This window comes from Vanacampus margaritifer, chromosome 16, assembly GCF_051991255.1.
Source record: "Vanacampus margaritifer isolate UIUO_Vmar chromosome 16, RoL_Vmar_1.0, whole genome shotgun sequence".
In the NCBI taxonomy this organism is placed as follows: domain Eukaryota; kingdom Metazoa; phylum Chordata; class Actinopteri; order Syngnathiformes; family Syngnathidae; genus Vanacampus; species Vanacampus margaritifer.
In genome coordinates this window covers 4,717,493-4,737,890 of record NC_135447.1, presented here as the reverse complement: position 1 = coordinate 4,737,890, position 20,398 = coordinate 4,717,493, and the positions used below count along the sequence as shown (strand labels likewise).

The following is a 20,398-nucleotide window of genomic DNA, read 5'->3' as shown; positions in this document are numbered from 1 at the left end:
CACAAACACATTTTTTTTTTTTTTTTTGAACACACCTTAGTATTTTTATTGGTATTATGACAACGTTCCAAATCGCTAATGCTAACATATGCTAACAGGCTAACGACGACAAGGGAGCGCACCGGAGCAACATAAATAGGCCTTTATTATTTACTGTTACATGGATAACATGCACAATACTGCACAAAGACCAATCGTGTGTACAGTATTTACAAAAGGAGGATTATGCAAGCATATGGACACTCCACAAATAGAGCTACATCGCTAAAGGATGTAACAAGATGAACTTGCGGGCCTATCCTTTGTGGGTTGACTTTTTTATGCTTTTATCTCCCCCCCCCCCCCCCAGTCTCATTTTCTCTCTCTCACACACACGAAAATGTCTGTGGATGGAATGTGCAGGTAAGGCAGGTTTGTTAAATCCCAGGTTTAAGAAGCCAATCCGACTTGAGTCAAGTGAAGCAAGCGGTTACATCATCGTAGACTGACAATGTTGACAAAAAGGGCTGAGCAGAAAAAGGGACTTAACGCCAACTGTATTGAGAGACAAAAGGCTGATGGACGGTGACGGGTATACCGCCCCTTTATGAGAACCTTGGCCACCCAATTTCTGTTGCTAAACAGTGGCGTCTTGAAATACAAGTGCCTCTATGAGTTTTACTTTGACTTGCGAGCAAACATTTGAGATACAAGCGCTCTATGGTGTGAGTGAACTCAACTTAACGAGCAGAAATTTAGAAGGTAGAAAACAATTCTTCATAAAGAGGCTTTGAGCTCTTTTTTTTGACATTCCCAGTTGAATGTTGACATGTAAATTTAAACCAAATATGTTTCGCTTAATGCTAACAAACGACAAATACAGTAGATTTTCAAATAGTACATATAGTATAAATAGAATAGATAACAATACTCACACAGGCATATATTCTTTATCCTCTGCAAAGAATGACTAATATCACTTGTGGCGACCGTCTCCATGTCATTATACTGACGGCTAGACGGCTTTGTGGCACCCGGTGACACGGACGGCAGCATTAGCGAGCAGACCGGCATCAGGTGTGTCGCTACAGATGGCAGCAATTACTCACCAGTGTACCAGACGGTTATCTCACAAAATGGTGGAAATGACCACACGTAGACCTCGACGTTGGATCTCAAGGGATTCGTGAACGTGTCTTGACAAGATAAGTTATGATTCTGAATTTTAATGTTTTCATGAATGTATTCTATAACTCAGCTCTCTGTAAAAAAAAAAAAATTTTTTATCAAGAACTGTTATCGCAAGCATGTGCTGATAATCCAAACAAATCCAAAGACATTTGACGATGAGATTTACGACACACAATAAACAAAACTTTCATCTTTGAAGTCTCACCTATCGTTAAAGCAATTTAGCGCCTCAGCTAGCCAGCTGCAAAAGTTGGTGGGAGTGAAGCTGAGGTGTTAAAAGTTGCGGTTTCGGAGGTCCGCTCACGTCCACCCGGGCTGTGCGGCGATGCAGCGAAGCCCTCGAGAAAAGCTGCTGCCCACGTTACAGACTTTAAATAAAACGCTGCCCTGATTAAACAGCTCTCCACAGCAAAGGCTTGAGATTTGCGCGCATGCTAGCAGAAGGCAGCTTGTCTGTATGGCCTACATGTCATTTGAGCGCATTTGTTCTGTCAGAAGTGTGCATTAAAATGGTAGCCCTTCACTTTTATCAGTATCCAAGAAGTAGCTCTCGGCTTCAAAGACGTGGGTGACCCGAGTTCTGTCGTAAACACACACACACGCACATACCTGTATATAACATTAACTCATTCACTGCCATTGACGGCTATAAACGTCAAAAATTCATTTTAACTATTTATATTACTTCAACTTATTTTTCCCACTTTTGTTAACAACAGTATGAAAACCTAGACATTTTTTTAATGTGTTTTTAAATTTTTTTTTTTTTAAAGGAGATTATTAAAAAATTTGTGATTGTAATTAATCGCATGACAAATTTTATATTTGTTATAAATACAATAATTTTCTTCTAGGTTTTCATACTCTTAACAAAAGTGGCAAAAAAAATGTTAAACTAAAAGAAATAGTTCAAATGAATTTTTGACGTCTATAGCCGTCAATGGCAGTGAATGAGTTAAGTTTGAGTAAAACCTAAAACTTGGTTAATAATGAACTCTCTCAGGAACAAGAGCCTATTTATTGTTTCATCTTGTGTATCGGCGGGTCCACCTGACTTGTGTGCAGCATTTGACTAACAAATGACGACAAGCAGGGATGCAAACGCGATCAAGATAGTGTGTGTGTGTGTGTGTGTGTGTGTGTGTGTGTGTTATACTGATCTGAATGAGCATAAAAAAAAAAAGTGGGGTTAGAAAATTAATTTAGAATCCCTAAGCAAGCCACTGAATAACATAAGAAGGTTGTTGCTTTTTGTAGTGCTATTAGTCCTTTTTAATCAAATTGTGTCATATGGCAAGTGAAATCAAGGACGAAACTTATTAGGCTCTAAATGGGAGGTAAAAAAAAAAAAAACGCAGAGACTAAATGTTAAATAATAGCTCTGTGGTGGCGTTAAAATGGGAAGTCAAACGAAAAAAAAAAAACTTAAAGTATATTTTATTGTATGTGCATTCAGATTAATATTGCGTTTGTGGAATACTAACATAGCAGCAAAGTCCACTCGTTTTTCTCCATCCGGGGGGGGGGGGGCGGCCATTTTGCCACTTCCTGCCGACTGAAAAATGACACCGCAGTTCCTCGGGGCGCAGGCGGCGGGCGCGACCGATCACGGCTCATCCTGTGAACGTTGCATGACCAAACCAAAAAAAAAACAGGTCCTCTGTGATTGGTTGGTCGTCACCTGAGCAACTGTGACGTCATTATTCAGTAGGCAGGAAGTGGCAAAATGGCCGCCTCCTGAGATGGTTAAAGAACGGTGGATTTTGCTGCTTTAATTAAATTCATATTCCGGATTTTTTTTTAATAGGTTTTAGGTGAACTAATGAATACACATACACATACAAAAAAAAAAACTTTTTAAAGAGAGCAATGATGAAATTACTGAATGAACAATACTGAGCTCTCCAGAAAAAAAATATAAAAATAATAATAAAATAAAATAAATTCATATTCGGCAAACAAGAAGTTTTGGGTTGACTTCTCATTCAATATATTCTTAGTCTTAGTCATATGTCTTTCTGCATGCTGGGGGATGGGGGGGGTGTGGGGGGGGGGGGGGGGGGGTTAATGTACACACTTAAACACTAATGACATAGCAGCTGCTTTTGACAGGGCCAGAAAGCTGTATGAGAGTCACGCCCCCACACACCAAGCGACAGTTTGGAAAAAGGAAGCCCCAAATAAAACGACGGCTTTAGTTCCTTATATTTTTTCATTGACTTAATTTTCCAGTGTGGTCCGTGCTGACTCAGCTTGACTATTTCCATCCATTACCTTCATTCGAAAACGTTCCCCTCAGCCACGTGTAATTAAAAAGTGTCCCCTTTTTTTTTTTTTTTTTTTTTTTCTCAAATGACAAACTTCTTCGTGAGCCAACACGGCCGGTATAGAGTATCTGTTCTCTCATTAAAAAAAAATAAAAAATAATAATAGAGGTGGTCATTAACTATTAATCGAGGTTTATTCAATTGGGATGAAGCCTCTTTTTGTGTCAAGGTCACCGGCTGAGCCAAGCATGCTGCTGCCGAAATGAGGGAATTAAAAATATCGGCTTTCGCAGCCAGGCACCGTAAGAACAATGCGTTGTGCGGCCGGGTTACAAATTAATGATACAAGTAGGACAGCCTGTGCGTTCGGGTGTGACCTGATTCTAAAAGGCGATGCAATATGGAACAAAGGCAAGCGTATGCTGCGGATTTCGGATTCGGTTTACATGCGCGCGTGTCACCTTCACTCAAGTTCAAGGGCGCAAATTGAATGTCTTTCCTTGACCTCTATGCAAATGAATGTGAAATACGGAAATTAGGCCATTTGAGAGGGCGACCCCCGTCTCATCCTGCCCCATATACTGCCGGCCAATGGCGAGACCGGGTTTGATTACCATGACAACCAAGGGGGGAATCTTACACTTGGAGCTCAGACTCTAAATAAGTTTGCTGAGCCCCTCAAAGAGAGCATCGATTGCGTTTTCCCTCACGGAGACGGCGCTAAGTGTTTCAAACAGCTGTCACTCGGAAGTGGCTCGGGATCTTCAGACAACCTAGCTACACAGTCAACAATGAAAGCGACATCTTGTCAACGTGCGGTCTTACCAGCAGTAAAAAAAAAAACTTTACTTCCTGGTAGGCTGCTACGTTAGCATTTCCAAATATGGGTTTGCTGGAAACGGGTCATTTTGCGTCGTTGAGTGCAGTATGAAAAGGGTTTAAGACAAGACGTGGGGAAAAAAAAGTAGCGCGCTAATTAGCATTAGCGAGTCAGACTGGAGTAGATCATTACAATTCCTTGCACGTCAATAGATTGAAGCAAAATCATTGTCAATCAAATACTACTAGTACTAGCTACCCATCAGCTAGCTAGCAAGCTAACATGTCTTTTGGGCTCCTCTCAGCAGGTGGATGGATGGCGGGTTCGTCCACGGCATTACATCTCCACTTGGGATTTTTTTTTAAAACAGTTATGTGAAAAAGGCATTTTTGAGATTTTGAGCTAATTAGCTAACTGCGCACTGTAGAAGCTAACTGATACAAGCAAATGTACTTAAAATTTGATATATTGGTGCGGTGACACTATAATCCGCAGAGCTGCTAAATATGAGGCATCGGGCTTCAGTGCCTCTCTTAATCTCTGCGGATTATTTAAACCACCCAATTATCCCCGAGCGCCATGAGAGCTGACCCACAATGGCCTTGTGTCCCAGGTGGGTGAAAAGAAGTAGGCCTCATTATGGCAAGGTGAGGATGTGCTAGCTTTTACAGCTACGTGCACAAAAGGGATCAGGGGTGAGAAAAGGTTAAAAAGAAATACACCAAAATGAGACACAGCTGCCAAGAAGATGATCAAAGACGGTAGTAGTGTTAAAAAAAAAAAAAAAAAAAAAAAGCAAATTCTAAAGTACAGTATACATGTGATACTGTAATGCTAATAATTTAACTCATTCACTGCCATTGACGGCTATAGACGTCAAAAATAAATTTGAACTAATTCTATTAGTTTAACTTTTTTTTTCACTTTTGTTAACAAGAGTGTGAAAACCTAGGGAAAAAAATATTGTACATTTAGAACAGATATAAAATTTGTGATTAACTCATTCACTGACATTGACGGCTATAGACGTCAAAAATAAATTTGAATTATTTCTATTAGTTTAACATTTTTTCCACTTTTGTTAACGAGTGTGAAAACCTAGAAAAAAAAATTGTACATTTAGAACATATATATATATTTTTTTGTATATTTAGAACAGATACAAAATTTGCGATTCACTCATTCACTGCCATTGACGGCTATAGACGTCAAAAATAAATTTGAACAATTTCTATTAGTTTAACATTTTTTCCACTTTTCTTAACAAGAGTATGAAAACCTAGAAAAAAAATATTGTACATTTAGAACAGATATAAAATTTGTGATTAACTCATTCACTGCCATTGACGGCTATAGACGTCAAAAATAAATTTGAACTATTTCTATTAGTTTAACATTTTTTTCCACTTTTCTTAACAAGAGTATGAAAACCTAGGAAAAAAATCTTGTACATTTAGAACAGATATAAAAAATTTTGTACATTTAGAACAGATATAAAATTTGTGATTAACTCATTCACTGCCATTGACGGCTATAGACGTCAAAAATAAATTTGAACTATTTCTATTAGTTTAACATTTTTTCCACTTTTCTTAACAAGAGTATGAAAACCTAGAAAAAAAATATTGTACATTTAGAACAGATATAATTTTTTTTGTACATTTAGAACAGATATAAAATTTGTGATTAACTCATTCACTGCCATTGACGGCTATAGACGTCAAAAATAAATTTGAACTATTTCTATTAGTTTAACATTTTTTCCACTTTTGTTAACAAGTGTGAAAACCTAGAAAAAAATATTGTACATTTAGAACAGATATAATTTTTTTTGTACATTTAGAACAGATATAAAATTTGTGATTAACTCATTCATTGCCATTGACAGCTATAGACGTCAAAAATAAATTTGAACTATTTCTATTAGTTTAACATTTTTTTCCACTTTTCTTAACAAGAGTATGAAAAGCTAGAAAAAAAAATATTGTACATTTAGAACAGATATAAAATTTGTGATTAATCGTTAAGTCAACAAGTAAAGTCATGTGATTTAAATGACCTAAAATTTTGTCCCCGCGTGTAGCAGAGGATCGAGCCTGAGACTTTGTGCGAATGCTCCTATGAGAATAAAATCAAATTGTTTTTTATGTCTCAAGCAACCACAGAGTGCACACAATCACATGAGCTTTTCCCCTACCAGCCCATCATGCCTAAAAATGATAGCACAACGATCAGAAGGAGGAGGAGGAGGGAGATTTGACTGATGCCAGCGAGGGAGCTCCAGAAGGGCACAGAGGGGGAACCGAATCATCTGGAGCCTTATTGAGTATTTCCTCCATTTGATGTCATTATCGCCCCGGTGATCATTACCTTCCGTGGCTCTACATTACAAGGGAGTGCATGAGGAGTCAGACCAGGTCGTGTACAAAAGCGCGGCGTGTCGTTTTCCTAGAGGCTGCAGAAAAAAAAAAAAAAAAAAAAAAAGAACTGCTGCAATCTGACAACGTGCGGGTTGTCATCAATGTCAGTTTAAAGAAATACTTCACACGCACAAAAGGAGACGGCAGGTTGTATTGATGTCATTTCTATTATTTATTATTATTATTATTTTTTTAATTAGAAATGGCTCAACCCAAGTACTCTTTTTTGCCTTCAATGTGGCATGCATACAAAATCAGACTCAACGTGTCCGTTGGTGTCCAATAGTGATATTTATAAGTGATCATATTCACAAATACAGTATATGTACATTCAAATGACTGGAATCCAGCATCCGCAAGGAAAACAATGCAACGTTAAAAGTAAAAAGTTACCAAAAAAAATGAAAATATGACATTTCCTCAAATGAATGCATCTCACTCGTTCGACTATGAATGCTCGATTGTTGATCTTTTAGGCACGTGGTAGATTGGTGAGGCGTTTTGCAAGTCAGGGGGAGGCTAATCACCTCTTCCTGTCTTCATTTATTTCAAGATGATGTTTTGTGTAAACAAAAAAGCACTACGCTTTCCTACTTGTAGGACTCTCATCCAAAATTAAGCCCCCCCCCACCCCAAAAAAAAACAGTTTAAAAAAACAAACTTATCTACAAAGGTGTCTTCTGCACGGATATGTAATAAACTAAAGGGGACTTAGCTCGGAGCCCATTTGGAGATTCTCACGGCTGTGGGTTTCTTTGGCATAAAATAACATCATTTTCAACAACAAAAATATATATATATATATTTTTTTTGATAGATCTCAAATGAATAGCACACTAATTACTAATAAACTCTCCTCTCGCCAATCGAGTCGTGATTGGACGTCACCTTGCGAACACGCCATAGCAAATATCTTCATAAAATGAGCTCAATAAACAAACGTTCGTTTACACTAACAGTTTGATCGAGCTGAAGACGGTCCCTTCTTTTTTTTTTAATGGTAAGAGTGTTTACTCGTGCTGTACACGTCTTAATCGTGGCCCCGCTTCGTCTGATATTGAAACTACATCAGGACCATCAAACTTTTAGGTGCGTACATCGTAAAACAACAATAAATAAAAGTCTGCGGATAAAACTAAAGGCTCTTGAACTCGTTCACTGCCATTGACGGCTATGGACGTCAAAAATTCATTTGAACTATTTTCTAGTTTATTTTTTTTCCCACTTTACGATTAATTACGTTTAAAAATTGTAATCGCCCGATGCACCTAATTTTTCAATATTTAAAAAAAAAAAAAACATTATTAAAAATTAAAAATATTTTTTATTTTTATTTTTATAAATCAGGCATTAATCGCATGACTTCACTAATTAAGTCACTTTTAATCACAAATGTTATATCTGTTCTAAATGTACAAAAAAAAATCTAGGTTTTCATACTCTTGTTAACAAAAATGGAAAAAAAATGTTTAACTAATAAAAAGAGTTCAAATGAATTTTTGACGTCTATAGCCGTCAATGGCAGTGAATGAGTTAAGAGATTCAAGAGACTTTTTTTTGCCTTTGCAGTTGCTTTGTATTAATTCACTGGTGAGTCCCTTAAACACTCTCAAAATCCCCCCCCATCTGTAATCCTAATCCCAATTCTACGCCACGACAAGGCATCAGGATTATCTGGCATGGAGAAAGAAGTACCTGTTTGAACCTTGGAGCAAAAAGCCCCCAAATATTATGATGTCAGTTATCTGGAAAGAAAATGCAGGAAAGATTCAAGGGAAGAAAGAGTTGACCTCTGCGACGGCAAATCAGACTTCACTGTCCTGGACAGTATTTTTAGGATACTCTGCAATGTCTGCTGAGACAACCAAGGCGTCAGTGTGACCCGTTTTTCTACAATGTTCAACTCCTACTTGTTGAAAAAATATTTTTCTAAAAAAAAAAAAAAAAAAAAGGCAAGAGGAACATGTTTTCTTGACAGTTGGGAATTTGGCAAACTTCAAGTCCTTCAGCACAGCATCACCCAGTAAAAAATATATTATTAAAAGGAGAGAAAAAAAAAAAAAAAAAAAAGACCCCACAGTATGTACATGTGAATGCACATGCAGACATGTGGATTCCATCTAAGGCAAAGGGGATTGTGAGGAAGTGTAAAAAAGTGCTTGTTGAGTCTGCCTCAAGCAGCTCGATTCCAGAGTGCTGCTGCAAAAAAAAAAAAAAAAAAAAAAAAAAGCCACCAGTGTGTTTCCTATCCGAGGGAGGGGGGTGGCAAAAAAAAGATTTTGAGAAGCTTTTGCTCCATCTTCCTTCATGATCAAGATGTGTTGTCCCCCCCCCCTCCCCTCAGGATCTCTCACTGGGACACGTTGAGCAGCTTGGTGGATTTATTGGGGTAATCGATAGCCAGGCTGATGGCGGCGATGTTCTTCAGAGCCTAACATGACAAAAAATGAAGAGGAATCGCTGTGTCAATCAAATACACGGCCAGAACGTTTTTTTTTTTTTAATTCTGGCAATTATCATAACTATGCAGTATTGACAATAGTGCTGTGGCTATCGAATATTTTTTTTAGAATTGATTAATCTATCGATTAATCGGATTCAATTTAATTTTGCAATAAAGTGTATTATTAATATATTATTATATTAATGCTTCCTATTTGTGTAGTAATTAACACAAAAAAAAAGGTGACTATGTTATTGGTTCTGTCATTGTTTTCCAAAGTAAAAACAGATAGCAAATGTCTTATTTTGATTAAACACAGAAGATAATCAGTCTACGGAAATCAGTGAACAGTTACTGTTGCTATGCTGAAATCAGAGGATTTAGACCATTTTAAATAAAGCTCCAAACGATCACTCAATTATTAAAACACGATTTAATTTGATAATCAATTACTTGTCGATTAATCGATTAATTTTGACAGCTCTAATTTACAATAATAATGCAGTAGCCCTGCCGCAAATAGCAAAAATCGGGGAGTAATTGCCGCCCCCTAAAAACGTTTATAAATGCCGATAAATGCCACAAGGTGGCGGCAAAACAATATTTTTGACTCAATACAACTCACTTCAACGTGACGTCACGAAGCAACAAAATGGTGACAAAACAAAACTTACTTTGCTTTTGGCCTGAGTACACAAACGATGATGAAAGATAGATTGAAAGGAAAAAAAAACAAAAACACTACTTGGTGAATTAATGAAGGCCGAAAAGTATTATTTTATTATATTACTATTTTTCTAACCCTAGGCTCTATTTTAAGGGTAAATATAGAGAAGGCAGAGGCGTGTTTTGACACAAATGATAATGGATTGTAATTAGTTACCAAATACATTAGTCCTCTGAGTGCTGCCCACACACTGAAAACAAGGGGGGGGGGGGGGGGGGCAAAAGCTCTGCTGGACATCACCAGCTTGATGAGTCACTACATAAAGAGACCTCGACTTTCAACTGAGCGGTTGTTCCGAGGAATTGGGCGGGCAATGTGACATAGGGCAACTGTCATCATACGTGCATCGTGAAATTATGGATTATGGAAAAAATTAAAATCACGATTATTTTGGCAATAATTGAAATCACGGTTATTCAAACGATCATTAATTTTTTGGGGTACAAAACAAGAAAATGTTTAAGCATTTAAAAATATGACCAATTAAAAAAATAGAAACACTATGATTATGTAAGTTCCTTTTGGACCAAACAGAATTTATTCAATTTTTTATTAATGTTGGCAAAAATGTTGAAGTGCAGCTTGTACACTGTGGTTTTTTTTGGTACAAAACAAGAAAATGTTTAAACACATTTAAAAATATTAAGACCAATTAAAAAAATAATAAAAGGAACACTATAGTTATGTAAGTACTTTTTGGACCAAAACAAATTTTTAATAATATGTATTTATTTATGCAAAAACATGCATGTGCACTGTGCAGTAGGAAGATCTTCTTTTTTTTTTTTGGTACAAAAGAAAATGTTTAAAAAACTAAAAAATATTAAGACATGTATCTATAATTATGCAAGTTCCTTTTGGATGAAACAAAATTTATTAAACTATTTTTTTTCCTAAAAAAAGGTGCAAATGTATAAAATTAAACAACTCAAAAATTTGTATTAATCTTTTTCTTTTTTTTTACGAGCCCTGTCGTGAATATTTCTCATGCATAATCCGAATGCATGATTTGGATGTGCCAAGTCAAAATGTACAAAACTAAAACCTTACCAGCGCTGTATGACTTAGTAGGTGTTCATCCGTGGTCATTGCTACCAAATACTCCTGGAGGACGCCCTGTGTCTGAAAAACATACAAATATCGCAGATTAAAATCAATCGTACTCCATCAATCCCGTGAGCGAAATGAGATGATCGAAGCAGCAATATTCACGCCGAATAGAACCATCTCTCGACCCGATTTGTTGCGTACAAGATGCTAAATGGGCCGAAACCGTGTAAATGGAGCCAAAGTCCAGAGGCCCGAGTCTACCATCTATTTGCAGCCTCCCAACATGAGAAACATCCGAGCACAATTGGTACACTCGGTAGTGTGTGACATACTATTTTGATCTCTAAATATAACTCACACCCCAGGGGGTTAAAGGTTAATAAAATTGCAAAGTTCTTTGTGTTATCGTTCCTAACACCTTAACAAATCACACCGCTAATCATCCCTGCTACATTGAATAAACATCATATGTATCTGTCGCCCTTCCATTCAAACTAGATAAAAAGTAAACAAGAAACTCAAAAAACTCTTTAAAACTCATTTCTATACAAATTAGCCAGGGAAAAACTCACGTTGTGCTACTGCCCTCTGGTGGGTGTTCACAAGTACTTCACCCCTTTTAAAGGATGGATAAGTCAGTGATTATGACATTTTAATGTCAGATCATCAGCCCCAAACCTTGTGACGAAAAAAGTCCATATTGCACCCAGGGACGGAGAGCTCCTTGCTAACTGCACGTTCACAAGCCAAGAGACGACTTTTATTAATAATTCAATGCAACAAGGTAGAGTAAGACGTATGACAGCGAGCAGGGAGTCAGCCATGAATTAAAAAAAAACAAATCGCCTCAAACAGCAACTCAAGTTAATCAATACATTCATTTTGCCAGCCCAAATAAATGTCATAACTTCCTCAAAATTAACTCATTCACTGCCATAAATTCATTTGAACGGCTATAGACGTCCAAAATTAATTTTAACTATTTGTATTGGCTTAACATTTTTTTCCCCACTTTTATTAACAAGATTAAGACAACCTAGAATTTTTTTATTGTACATTTAAAAAAAAATTGTGATTAACTCATTCACTGCCATTGACGGCTATAGACGTCAAAAATAAATTTTAACTATTTCTATTAGTTTAACATTTTTTTCCCACCTTTGTTAACAAGAGTATGAAAACCTAGAATTTAGAACAGATATAAAATTTGTGATTAACTCATTCACTGCCATTTGACGTCTATAGACGTCAAAAATTTATTTTAACTATTTCTATTGGTTTAACATTTTTTCCCCACTTTTATTAACAAGATTAAGACAACCTAGAATTGTTTTATTGTACATTTAAAACAGATATAAGATTTGTGATTAATTGTGAGTTAACTAGTGAAGTCATGTGATTAATTACAATAAAAAAATTTAAATCACCTGACGCCCCTAATTTTTAATAATCTTTTATTCTTTAAAAAAAGATTAAAGAAAAGATGATTAAAAATTAGAGGGCGTAATTAATCACATGACTTCACTAGTTAACTCACGATTAATCACAAATTTGATATCTGTTCGAAATGTACATTTTTTGTGTCAACAAAAGTAAAAAAAAAAAAAAAAAAAACTAATAGAAATAGTTCAAATGATTTTTTTGACGTCTATAGCCGTCAATGGCAGTGAATGAGTTAAAGTAAGAGATTTTGGGCCCATGGACTTTTTCAGTGTGATACCTGTACCCGATACCAAAGACCTGTGTTCTGTACACACACAAAAAAACAACTCATGATTGAATTCAATGTATTTTCTAGATGGGATTCAATAATATACCGCTTCCCATTTGTTTCCCGATAAGAGCAAATTGGAGTCTATATCATGCCGTGTCTTTTTCAGCGTGCGTGGTTCGAGTCTACTCACAATGGCGCGGGCCTCTGCGATGAAGAAGAGCTCCGTGAGCGCTCTGTGAAGAGGTAGCAGCACAGTGATACTCGTTGGATCCTGGCTTAAATTGTTTTCCATGGACATGAAGAGCTGCCACAGAGGTCGGAGCAGGGTCAGCTCATAGGCTCTGCAGTGCAAACAAAAAATATATAAAGTAGCACAAAGATAAATATCACACAGTCGAGACTCTCATGAAGGCAAAATTGTATTTAGTACGTTCGTTGTCCTATGTTAAATAAAATAAAATATCCTGCTCTGTTTAGTTCAAGGACGTCCTAACCTTGAGAACCCCAAAATGAGAATATGGCCACTGCCATTTTGACCAGATGGAACCGGAGCCGGTTATGCACTTAGGCAAATTCCTCAACACAACCTTCACCACGTGAACGTGGTGGACAACACGAGGCATTTATGAAGGCTTTTATGCAAAGCCTGTTCAGACAAATGCAAAGGAGGATTTGATGCAACATCCAGATGGGCGGGACTCTTTACATGCCAATCTCATATGATATAAAGGACATTCTTTAAAATATATTATTTGTCAAAATTTGAAATCATCAACAAATGTTAATGACTGTCATTAACACATATTAGAAATGATGGTGTTTTTAACTCTTTGACTGCCAGACGTTTTCAGAAAAGGGATGCCGTGGGTGCCAGCCGATTTAAGCATTTTGACTGATCTTTCAAGGTCCACAGAAAATTATGTGTTTGGACTATGGAAACACACATACTACCAAATGAAAGATTGGACGCTCATCTTTTATCAGAAAAAAAAGTTTGTTTCTACCTTATTCCGTTTTTCAGTAATCAACAAAAGAAAATGGTTAGTTTCACCTCTGTTTTGAAACAAACGTCTTTTAACGTCTTTGGCACTCCTCCATAGGATTTTACTAAACGTTATTTAACGTTTTTGGCAGTCAAAGAGTTAAGATTGTATTACTTACTATGAATTATTGTAGGTCTTAAATGCTAAATGGGATTTCCTCCCCCTCCCCCTTAGCAAAAACACATTGAAGTCTGCATAAAAAATATGTTAGTGTCCAATCCTCAAACTAATTCGTTAACAAAACGCTGATATCAGAAGTAGCCAAGGAGAGAAAGCTAGTGTGAAAATAAGGCCTCTCACATCTGGGATTGACACTGCAGGAGGCGGAGCAACAGGTGAACGGCTTTAAGTCTCTGGTTCCCGGTCTGGCGACAGGCCACGCCCACTTGCCACTCCCATATGTCAGTCAATGGCAGTTGATTGAGCACTGGTTCATCGGCCAACATTTGCTTCAGGATCTCAAAACCTGGGAGAAGCAAAAAAAAAAAAGCGCACAGAAGGTGAGAACAGAGCTAACGAGACGCCTCGTTATCTCGAGCATTCGAAAAGAGTGGCGTGGTTATCGCTACCTGTCTGGAAGCGACCCCTGTGACCCCCTGTAATCGTAAACCTGTAGCCCCACTCTGTGTTGCTCATGTCTGACATAAACTTGTAGTACAAGGTATCACCTGAGAAAAGATACACGTCGCTAAACACTAATCTTGACACTACGAAAAGGAGTTGCTGAATTGCAACTGGGAAAATCACCCTCACCTGGAATTTCAAAATCGGACCATTTTTGAGGAGAGCCACTGAATATGTGGACATCCTGCAGGAAATCGCTGCTGCTGGACATGATGAATTCATCACATCCTTCCTCTGTGTGGCAGCGCGAGTCAAATTTTACAGACAGGTAAATGGCACCTGGGATGTGCACCTTATCCTGGCGGCAAAAAGATAAGATACAATATTGAGTTTTAAAAGTGTAAATAAATGTCAATGTTGAGGTTAAAAATGTATTATTATTATTATTATTATTTTTAGATATGAGCGAGTCGCCGAGTGCCGATACCATGCCTTATTTCAAGGCAACGCCATCGGTTGCCCTCAATCAGGAACAGATTTATCTTCCCTTTAAAGTAGAGTGTGCTGACCCACACACTCAACAGTTTCTTTGGGGAGGGGAGGGGCGGAGTTTTTCCAACCTCATTTGAAGTCATGCCTTCGTTTGTCAACTGTGGCAAGATCGTGCACGTACTCGCACGAGCACCATGAACGAGCCTGACACAGATGCTGCAGTTACGCTTTGGGCCAGAGGTGGCAGTCGCGAGTAAAAAGAAAAAAAAAGTGACAAACTGCACAAAGATCCTTTAAGGAAAAATGTGATATGTTTGTATTTGTTTAGAATTATCTGTCAGTTTTTTTTTTTTTTTTTTTTTTATGTATCAAAAGTATTAGTGGCATTGGTGACTACTCAATTGTTGAATATTGCACTGGTATTGGTCTGAAAAAATACAGAACATCTCTACATACATATTTGTTTTAATCCCCATTAAGAACTCCATCCATCTATCTGTGTTTATTTCAAAACAATGATTTGCAAATCTCATAAGTTGAAAAGGTTATGAAAATTATTTGTATTATTTTTTGTTTTGTTTTGCCAACTTCATTAGAACTGGTGTTTGTCTTCTGTTGATATATTTCACTAACATCTGTTGTCCATGTCTTGAATTTGCCCCATTGGGACAAATATTTAATTTTTTAAATTAAAAGTGAATGGCTATCAGAGTAAATGCAAATAACACCACATTAACTTTTAGAAACCCTAGCAAAGCGACCTTTTCAAATTTAAATTCAACAAACAATAAAAGCTGTTGGCTAGGGGAAAAAATGGCCCATCAATAACTATACGCACCTCAAAGTTGGTGTTGTTGTCATATGGGTGCTTGGATTCTCTGACCTGCACTGCCATACCTGGCTCTTCCATAAACTGACAAGCCGTGAGGGAAAGGCTGCACAGCATACTCTGGCTGCACCCTTTCAAAACCCTTTGGAGAATCTGAACGAACGAACGCATATTTTAGAGGCAGTGGAATCAAATGGACAAACTCCTGATGCTCCTCCCACTTGTCACCTTCTCCCAAAGTAGCTTCTCCTCCAGCTGCATTAACATGTCCAGGATGTAGGCCATGTGAGAAGCGCCGTTCAACTCCAAGGCCTCCTCGCTCAATGGCGCCTCGGCAGGCCAGTCGGCCAGCAGGGAGGCGAGCACGTGGCGGGCGTACAGTGTGGAGATGGCGTGGTTAACCTTCACGAGGTACTGACGAACGGCCCCATTCCTGCGGAGATCCAGTTCCTTGTGCAACAGCGCCGAGCTTTTGGTGCGCCGTTGTTTGGCGTAACTGATCTGCAAGTCGCTCTCGGAGTTGGTGATGAGTCTCTGTGTCACCGCGTTAACCTCGTCTGTGGCTTTTTCACATTGGCTGGGCTTGGACTGTGAAAGGAAAAGATTCGGAGCAATTATGACACCCTCGCCACACATTTTCTGGACATACACCCAACAAAAATATAAACGCGCAACACTTTTGTTTTTGCTCCAATTTTTATTTTTTTTAAATGAACTCAAAGATATAAAACTTTTTCCACATACACAGTCAATAGTGCCAGGTTTTCTGAGTCCCCATGGTGTCTAATCAGCAACTTGATATGGCACACGTGTGAGGTGGGATGCAATATCTTGGCAAAGGAGAAGTGCTCACTATCACAGTTTGAGAAAAATGGTGATATTGTGCATGTGGTAAAAGTTTTACATTTGTGAGTTCATTTCATAAAAAATGGAGCAAAAAAAAAAAGGTGTTTACATTTTTCTTGAGTGTATTTTTCTTTTCACTAAAAGGTAGAAATGGCGGGCTACCAGGGGTCGAAATTGAATGGCGGGCTACCAGGGGTCGAAATCCCCCATTGAAATGAATGGTGGATGACCAGGGGTCGAAATTCCCCATAGGAATGAATGGCCCCATTCATTTTCAATGGCCGGGCGACCAGGGGTCGAAATCTCCCATAGGAAATGAATGGGCCATTCAATGTTCTCTAATTATACCTGCTAAAAAAAAATAATAATCTGTCGGAAAGTGTTCCCATTTGAATGTAAAAGTGATTTCTTAGCGAATGACTCACAATGCAAGATGCCACAATCATATCAGTGTCGACAGCCTTGGTGTTTCTATCCTCCGAGTGAGGCCGTCTGGTCGGTTGCCATTTCTGAGCTAAAGTGCGGATTGAATCGTCAGTTTTGATCTCCTCGCCGTCAAATCTGGAAATAAACGGGCACGTCACACAATCATGCGGGAAATCTTAGCTACAGAGTATAATATAGAATGTGGTACTCTTTTATATTGACCTCTTCTGCACCTCCGCAGAGAATGACTCTGTTTTTTTCATCTGCAACTCATACATCGCTCGCAGAATGGGCAGAGGGGCGTTTAAGGCATCATGGGCGATCTGTGCCAGAAGAGAAGATCCGTGTTAATTCACTTATAACAGTCGTTTTTTTGTCCTTATTTATTTTTACGAGGAAAAAGAAGTAGTCTCACTCATCACCTGGAAGCAAATTTTAGTTTCCTCATCGAGACCATCAAGTGGATCTGGCCTGTTGATATCTCCGTCATCAGCTATGCTGCTCGAATGGTCCGAGTCTTGCTCCTTGTCTTGCTCCCTTTGGTCCCGCTCGGGGTCCTGAGCCATGGAATGTATTTCCCGCTTGGAGGAGTAAAGCATGATGGAGAGAATCTCCAGATCTCGCAACAACCACAGCTTGCTGAAACCCGTCCCCTTGCTGCACTTGCTCACAAGCAACTGGGTTAATCCTGACTTCTGGATGGCTTCCTGAGCTTGCGCCACGCCGTGCTTCTACACAGAATGACAAGGAGAAAAGATTTTCCAACGCGTGTTCTTTATTCAAATTATTATTAATATGCACACACTGATCTCATGCAGATCCATGTGGTCATTCAAATGAACGACACGTACCTTCAGTGTGTTGTAGAGTCCTTTAAGGGCCAAAGAGAGAACCCAAGAAGCCTCCACAGCATCAAGAGAGCCATTTTCCTGGCTGCTCTGCAGCAGGTGGCAGATGATGGAGATGAAGTTGTTCAGGTAGCGACTGAGCAGCGTCTTTGGCGAACATTGGTTCTCAGTTTGCCCTGCAAGGCAGACTGTGGAATCCTGAGACTGGATGAGTTGGTAGTCTTTGACTGTCAAAGAAAGGAAAGCCCACAGTGTTCATTGTTGCAGTTTTACCGAATGTGTGTGTTCCTACTGACCTGTTTTCCTCTTGCGTGTCTTTATATCCACCACAGCCGCCTGGTTTGTTTCTGTGAAATGTTTGAGTAAGATCATGGTGTGGTGTTCATTGGCGTTGTCGATAAACACGGTCTGTGTGCCAACGCACCACACCTGAGAGGCAAAAAAAAACAACTCATTATTTGTGCGAGTCAAATAAAATGATCCAAGTCCGACGCTACATGGTACATTTTTTGCACTTCTTCTTACCTCGGGGAAGCCCACCAACACCAGGAGCGTGAAGAGATTGGTGCGTTTCAGACTTTGCGGCAGCTGCTGCATACAATGATCAGTGAATGCAGCAATGACTGTGCTCCAACCAGGACAAGTGTTCAGATCATGTAAAATATTTGCTACTGTGCATGCCCAATCCAAACCGATACGACTGAAAAGGAAAGAAAAAACAAGAACGAGGAAGTGGTGATCATGGCGATAATTGCACAAAAAAAACTAAATGCTGGGTATGAAAAAGAGTAGCATTACAGTAAGGGAAATATTATTTTAATGTTTAGATGAATCAGAATAGATCACTACAATGTAGCATATATATGATTGCGGTTTCAATAAAAGAAACAGGGGTACTGAAATTGTAAGTAGCATGAGTCTGTAGTTTCAAGAGTATAATACCTGTCTAAACAGACAGCTCCCAGACTGAAAAGCAACTGAGTGGTCTTCCATCCTTGGGTGTCACAAATGGTTGCCTCGTCATGTGACAGCAAATCATACTTGTCTGTGAGGGCCTCTGTGACGGCGCAATCGGCCTCAATCGGAGGTATTCGCATCAGTAGCTGTCCCAGTAGCCCCAAAGTCAGGTGGTACGTCTCGTTGAGAGACCCGGCATTGCAAATGACTGCCCTGAAAAGTTGGTGCAGAATGGAGCTAACGCTGGGCAGGCTCAGAGTGCTTTCCTAAAAAGAGGAGGATCGAAAACAATGCATGATTTAGAACAAAAGTCCTCTCATGAAGTCACAAACAACCAAAGACAAAACACTCACTAAATAGCTCATTTAGCATTAAACGAAAGTTACAAATATAACTACAGTTGAAAGCCTCTGATTTGATTGTTCATGTTAACATTGAGGCTGAGGTTTTTTTTTATCATCAAAAGAGAAATGTGTATCTCTAAAACAGTTACGGGTAATAAAAACTACATACACGTCTCCCCCAAACCGATTTGAAAACAGTGACTTACTTGTTTGACAGACGGTAGCATGGCTGCTAGAAGTCCCAGGATCCTTTCTCTGGAGCACTCTGCGAAGACATGTTCCTGGAGAGGGACCTTGGGAAGCAGGACTACAGTCTCCCTGACAATCTCTGATGTTGGAGAGTTGACTGCTAGACTAGACCCTGAAGCTGTAAAAAAAATAAAAATAAAATACAGAATCAAGCAGCTTTTCAAGTCTTAAAGGGGAAGTCAACCCCAAAACATTTTCTTGACATTAGCATGTCATTCCGTGCACCCCCATTTGTCTAAATTAATATTGTGTTTGTGGAATATGAAATAAGCAGCAAAATCCACAGTTTTTAAATCAATCTCAGGGGGGTTGCCATTTTACCACTTGCTGTCAAGTGAAAATGACATCACAGTCTCTCAGGGCTCATGTAACAACCAATCACGGCTCATCTTGCGAACGTCACATGACCAAAATCAGAAAACAAGAGGAGCTGTGATTGGTTGTTATCTGAGCCCTGAGCAACTGCGATGCCATATTTAGTTGACAGCAAGTGACAAAATGGCCGCCCCCTGAAATGGATAAGGTGGATTTTGCTGCTTGATTTACAATCCACAAACGCAATATTAATCAGAATGCCGCGTTTAGACTAGTGAAGCTTATATAGGAACTTACGTGGGATCACAGGAGAAAGTGGGTCCTCGCTTGACACAGAGGGTGTCTTGCTAAGGCTGATTGACTCCAAAGTGTCTTGAGTAACAAGTTTTCTTTTCTCCATCTCTGTCGTGCTAGGTGGCGAAAACACTTCAGTGGGAGCAGTGGGAAGGGACCTCACTTCTTTTGACTTTTGATCTTCTCCCGATGGTTTACTCTAGAGGTGTGACCACAACAAGTGGATACCGTGTATGTTCAACGCAGTCACAGCAGAAACTTTCAAACTGACTAGAATATAATTGAATCTAAATAAATGCACATCGGCTGGAAAATGCCGTACATGCCGCAAGCATGCTATAAATATCGGTGTTTGTCGCTCACCTTGTCTTTGGGTGATGAAGGGGAGCAGATTGCTGCAGTACTCCCAGGGAGAGATGATGTGTCTGTGGCAGTACTGACCTCCTGAGAAAACTCTGGGGAGACTGGGACCGGACATAGCTCACTGTCGGAGGCGGAGTCATTGGACAACAGCAGATTGAGCAAAGCTGAAGAGCGAAGACCTATTGGAAGGCAGCAGCTTTTGAAGAAACAGTACCCG

The 20,398-nt window shown here is 38.9% G+C and overlaps 1 protein-coding gene across 1 annotated transcript in view; it reads right to left on the bottom strand.

The window, feature by feature from the left end:
• Window positions 1-6,825: 6,825 nt before the first annotated feature.
• The window catches only part of zzef1 (zinc finger, ZZ-type with EF hand domain 1), a 30,613-nt gene continuing 17,040 nt past the window's right edge, over window positions 6,826-20,398 (bottom strand). The window contains exons 37-54 of the mRNA XM_077547510.1: window positions 20,182-20,360; window positions 19,822-20,017; window positions 19,167-19,327; window positions 18,602-18,882; window positions 18,185-18,359; window positions 17,956-18,088; window positions 17,663-17,886; window positions 17,234-17,542; window positions 17,034-17,134; window positions 16,811-16,946; window positions 15,768-16,127; window positions 15,549-15,692; window positions 14,408-14,576; window positions 14,224-14,322; window positions 13,955-14,120; window positions 12,802-12,952; window positions 10,898-10,969; window positions 6,826-9,108 (exon numbers count right to left, since the gene is read on the bottom strand). Coding sequence (XP_077403636.1) covers window positions 9,028-9,108; window positions 10,898-10,969; window positions 12,802-12,952; window positions 13,955-14,120; window positions 14,224-14,322; window positions 14,408-14,576; window positions 15,549-15,692; window positions 15,768-16,127; window positions 16,811-16,946; window positions 17,034-17,134; window positions 17,234-17,542; window positions 17,663-17,886; window positions 17,956-18,088; window positions 18,185-18,359; window positions 18,602-18,882; window positions 19,167-19,327; window positions 19,822-20,017; window positions 20,182-20,360 — 3,137 coding nt within the window. The 3' untranslated portion in view covers window positions 6,826-9,027. The remainder of the gene's footprint in view (window positions 9,109-10,897; window positions 10,970-12,801; window positions 12,953-13,954; window positions 14,121-14,223; window positions 14,323-14,407; window positions 14,577-15,548; window positions 15,693-15,767; window positions 16,128-16,810; window positions 16,947-17,033; window positions 17,135-17,233; window positions 17,543-17,662; window positions 17,887-17,955; window positions 18,089-18,184; window positions 18,360-18,601; window positions 18,883-19,166; window positions 19,328-19,821; window positions 20,018-20,181; window positions 20,361-20,398) is intronic.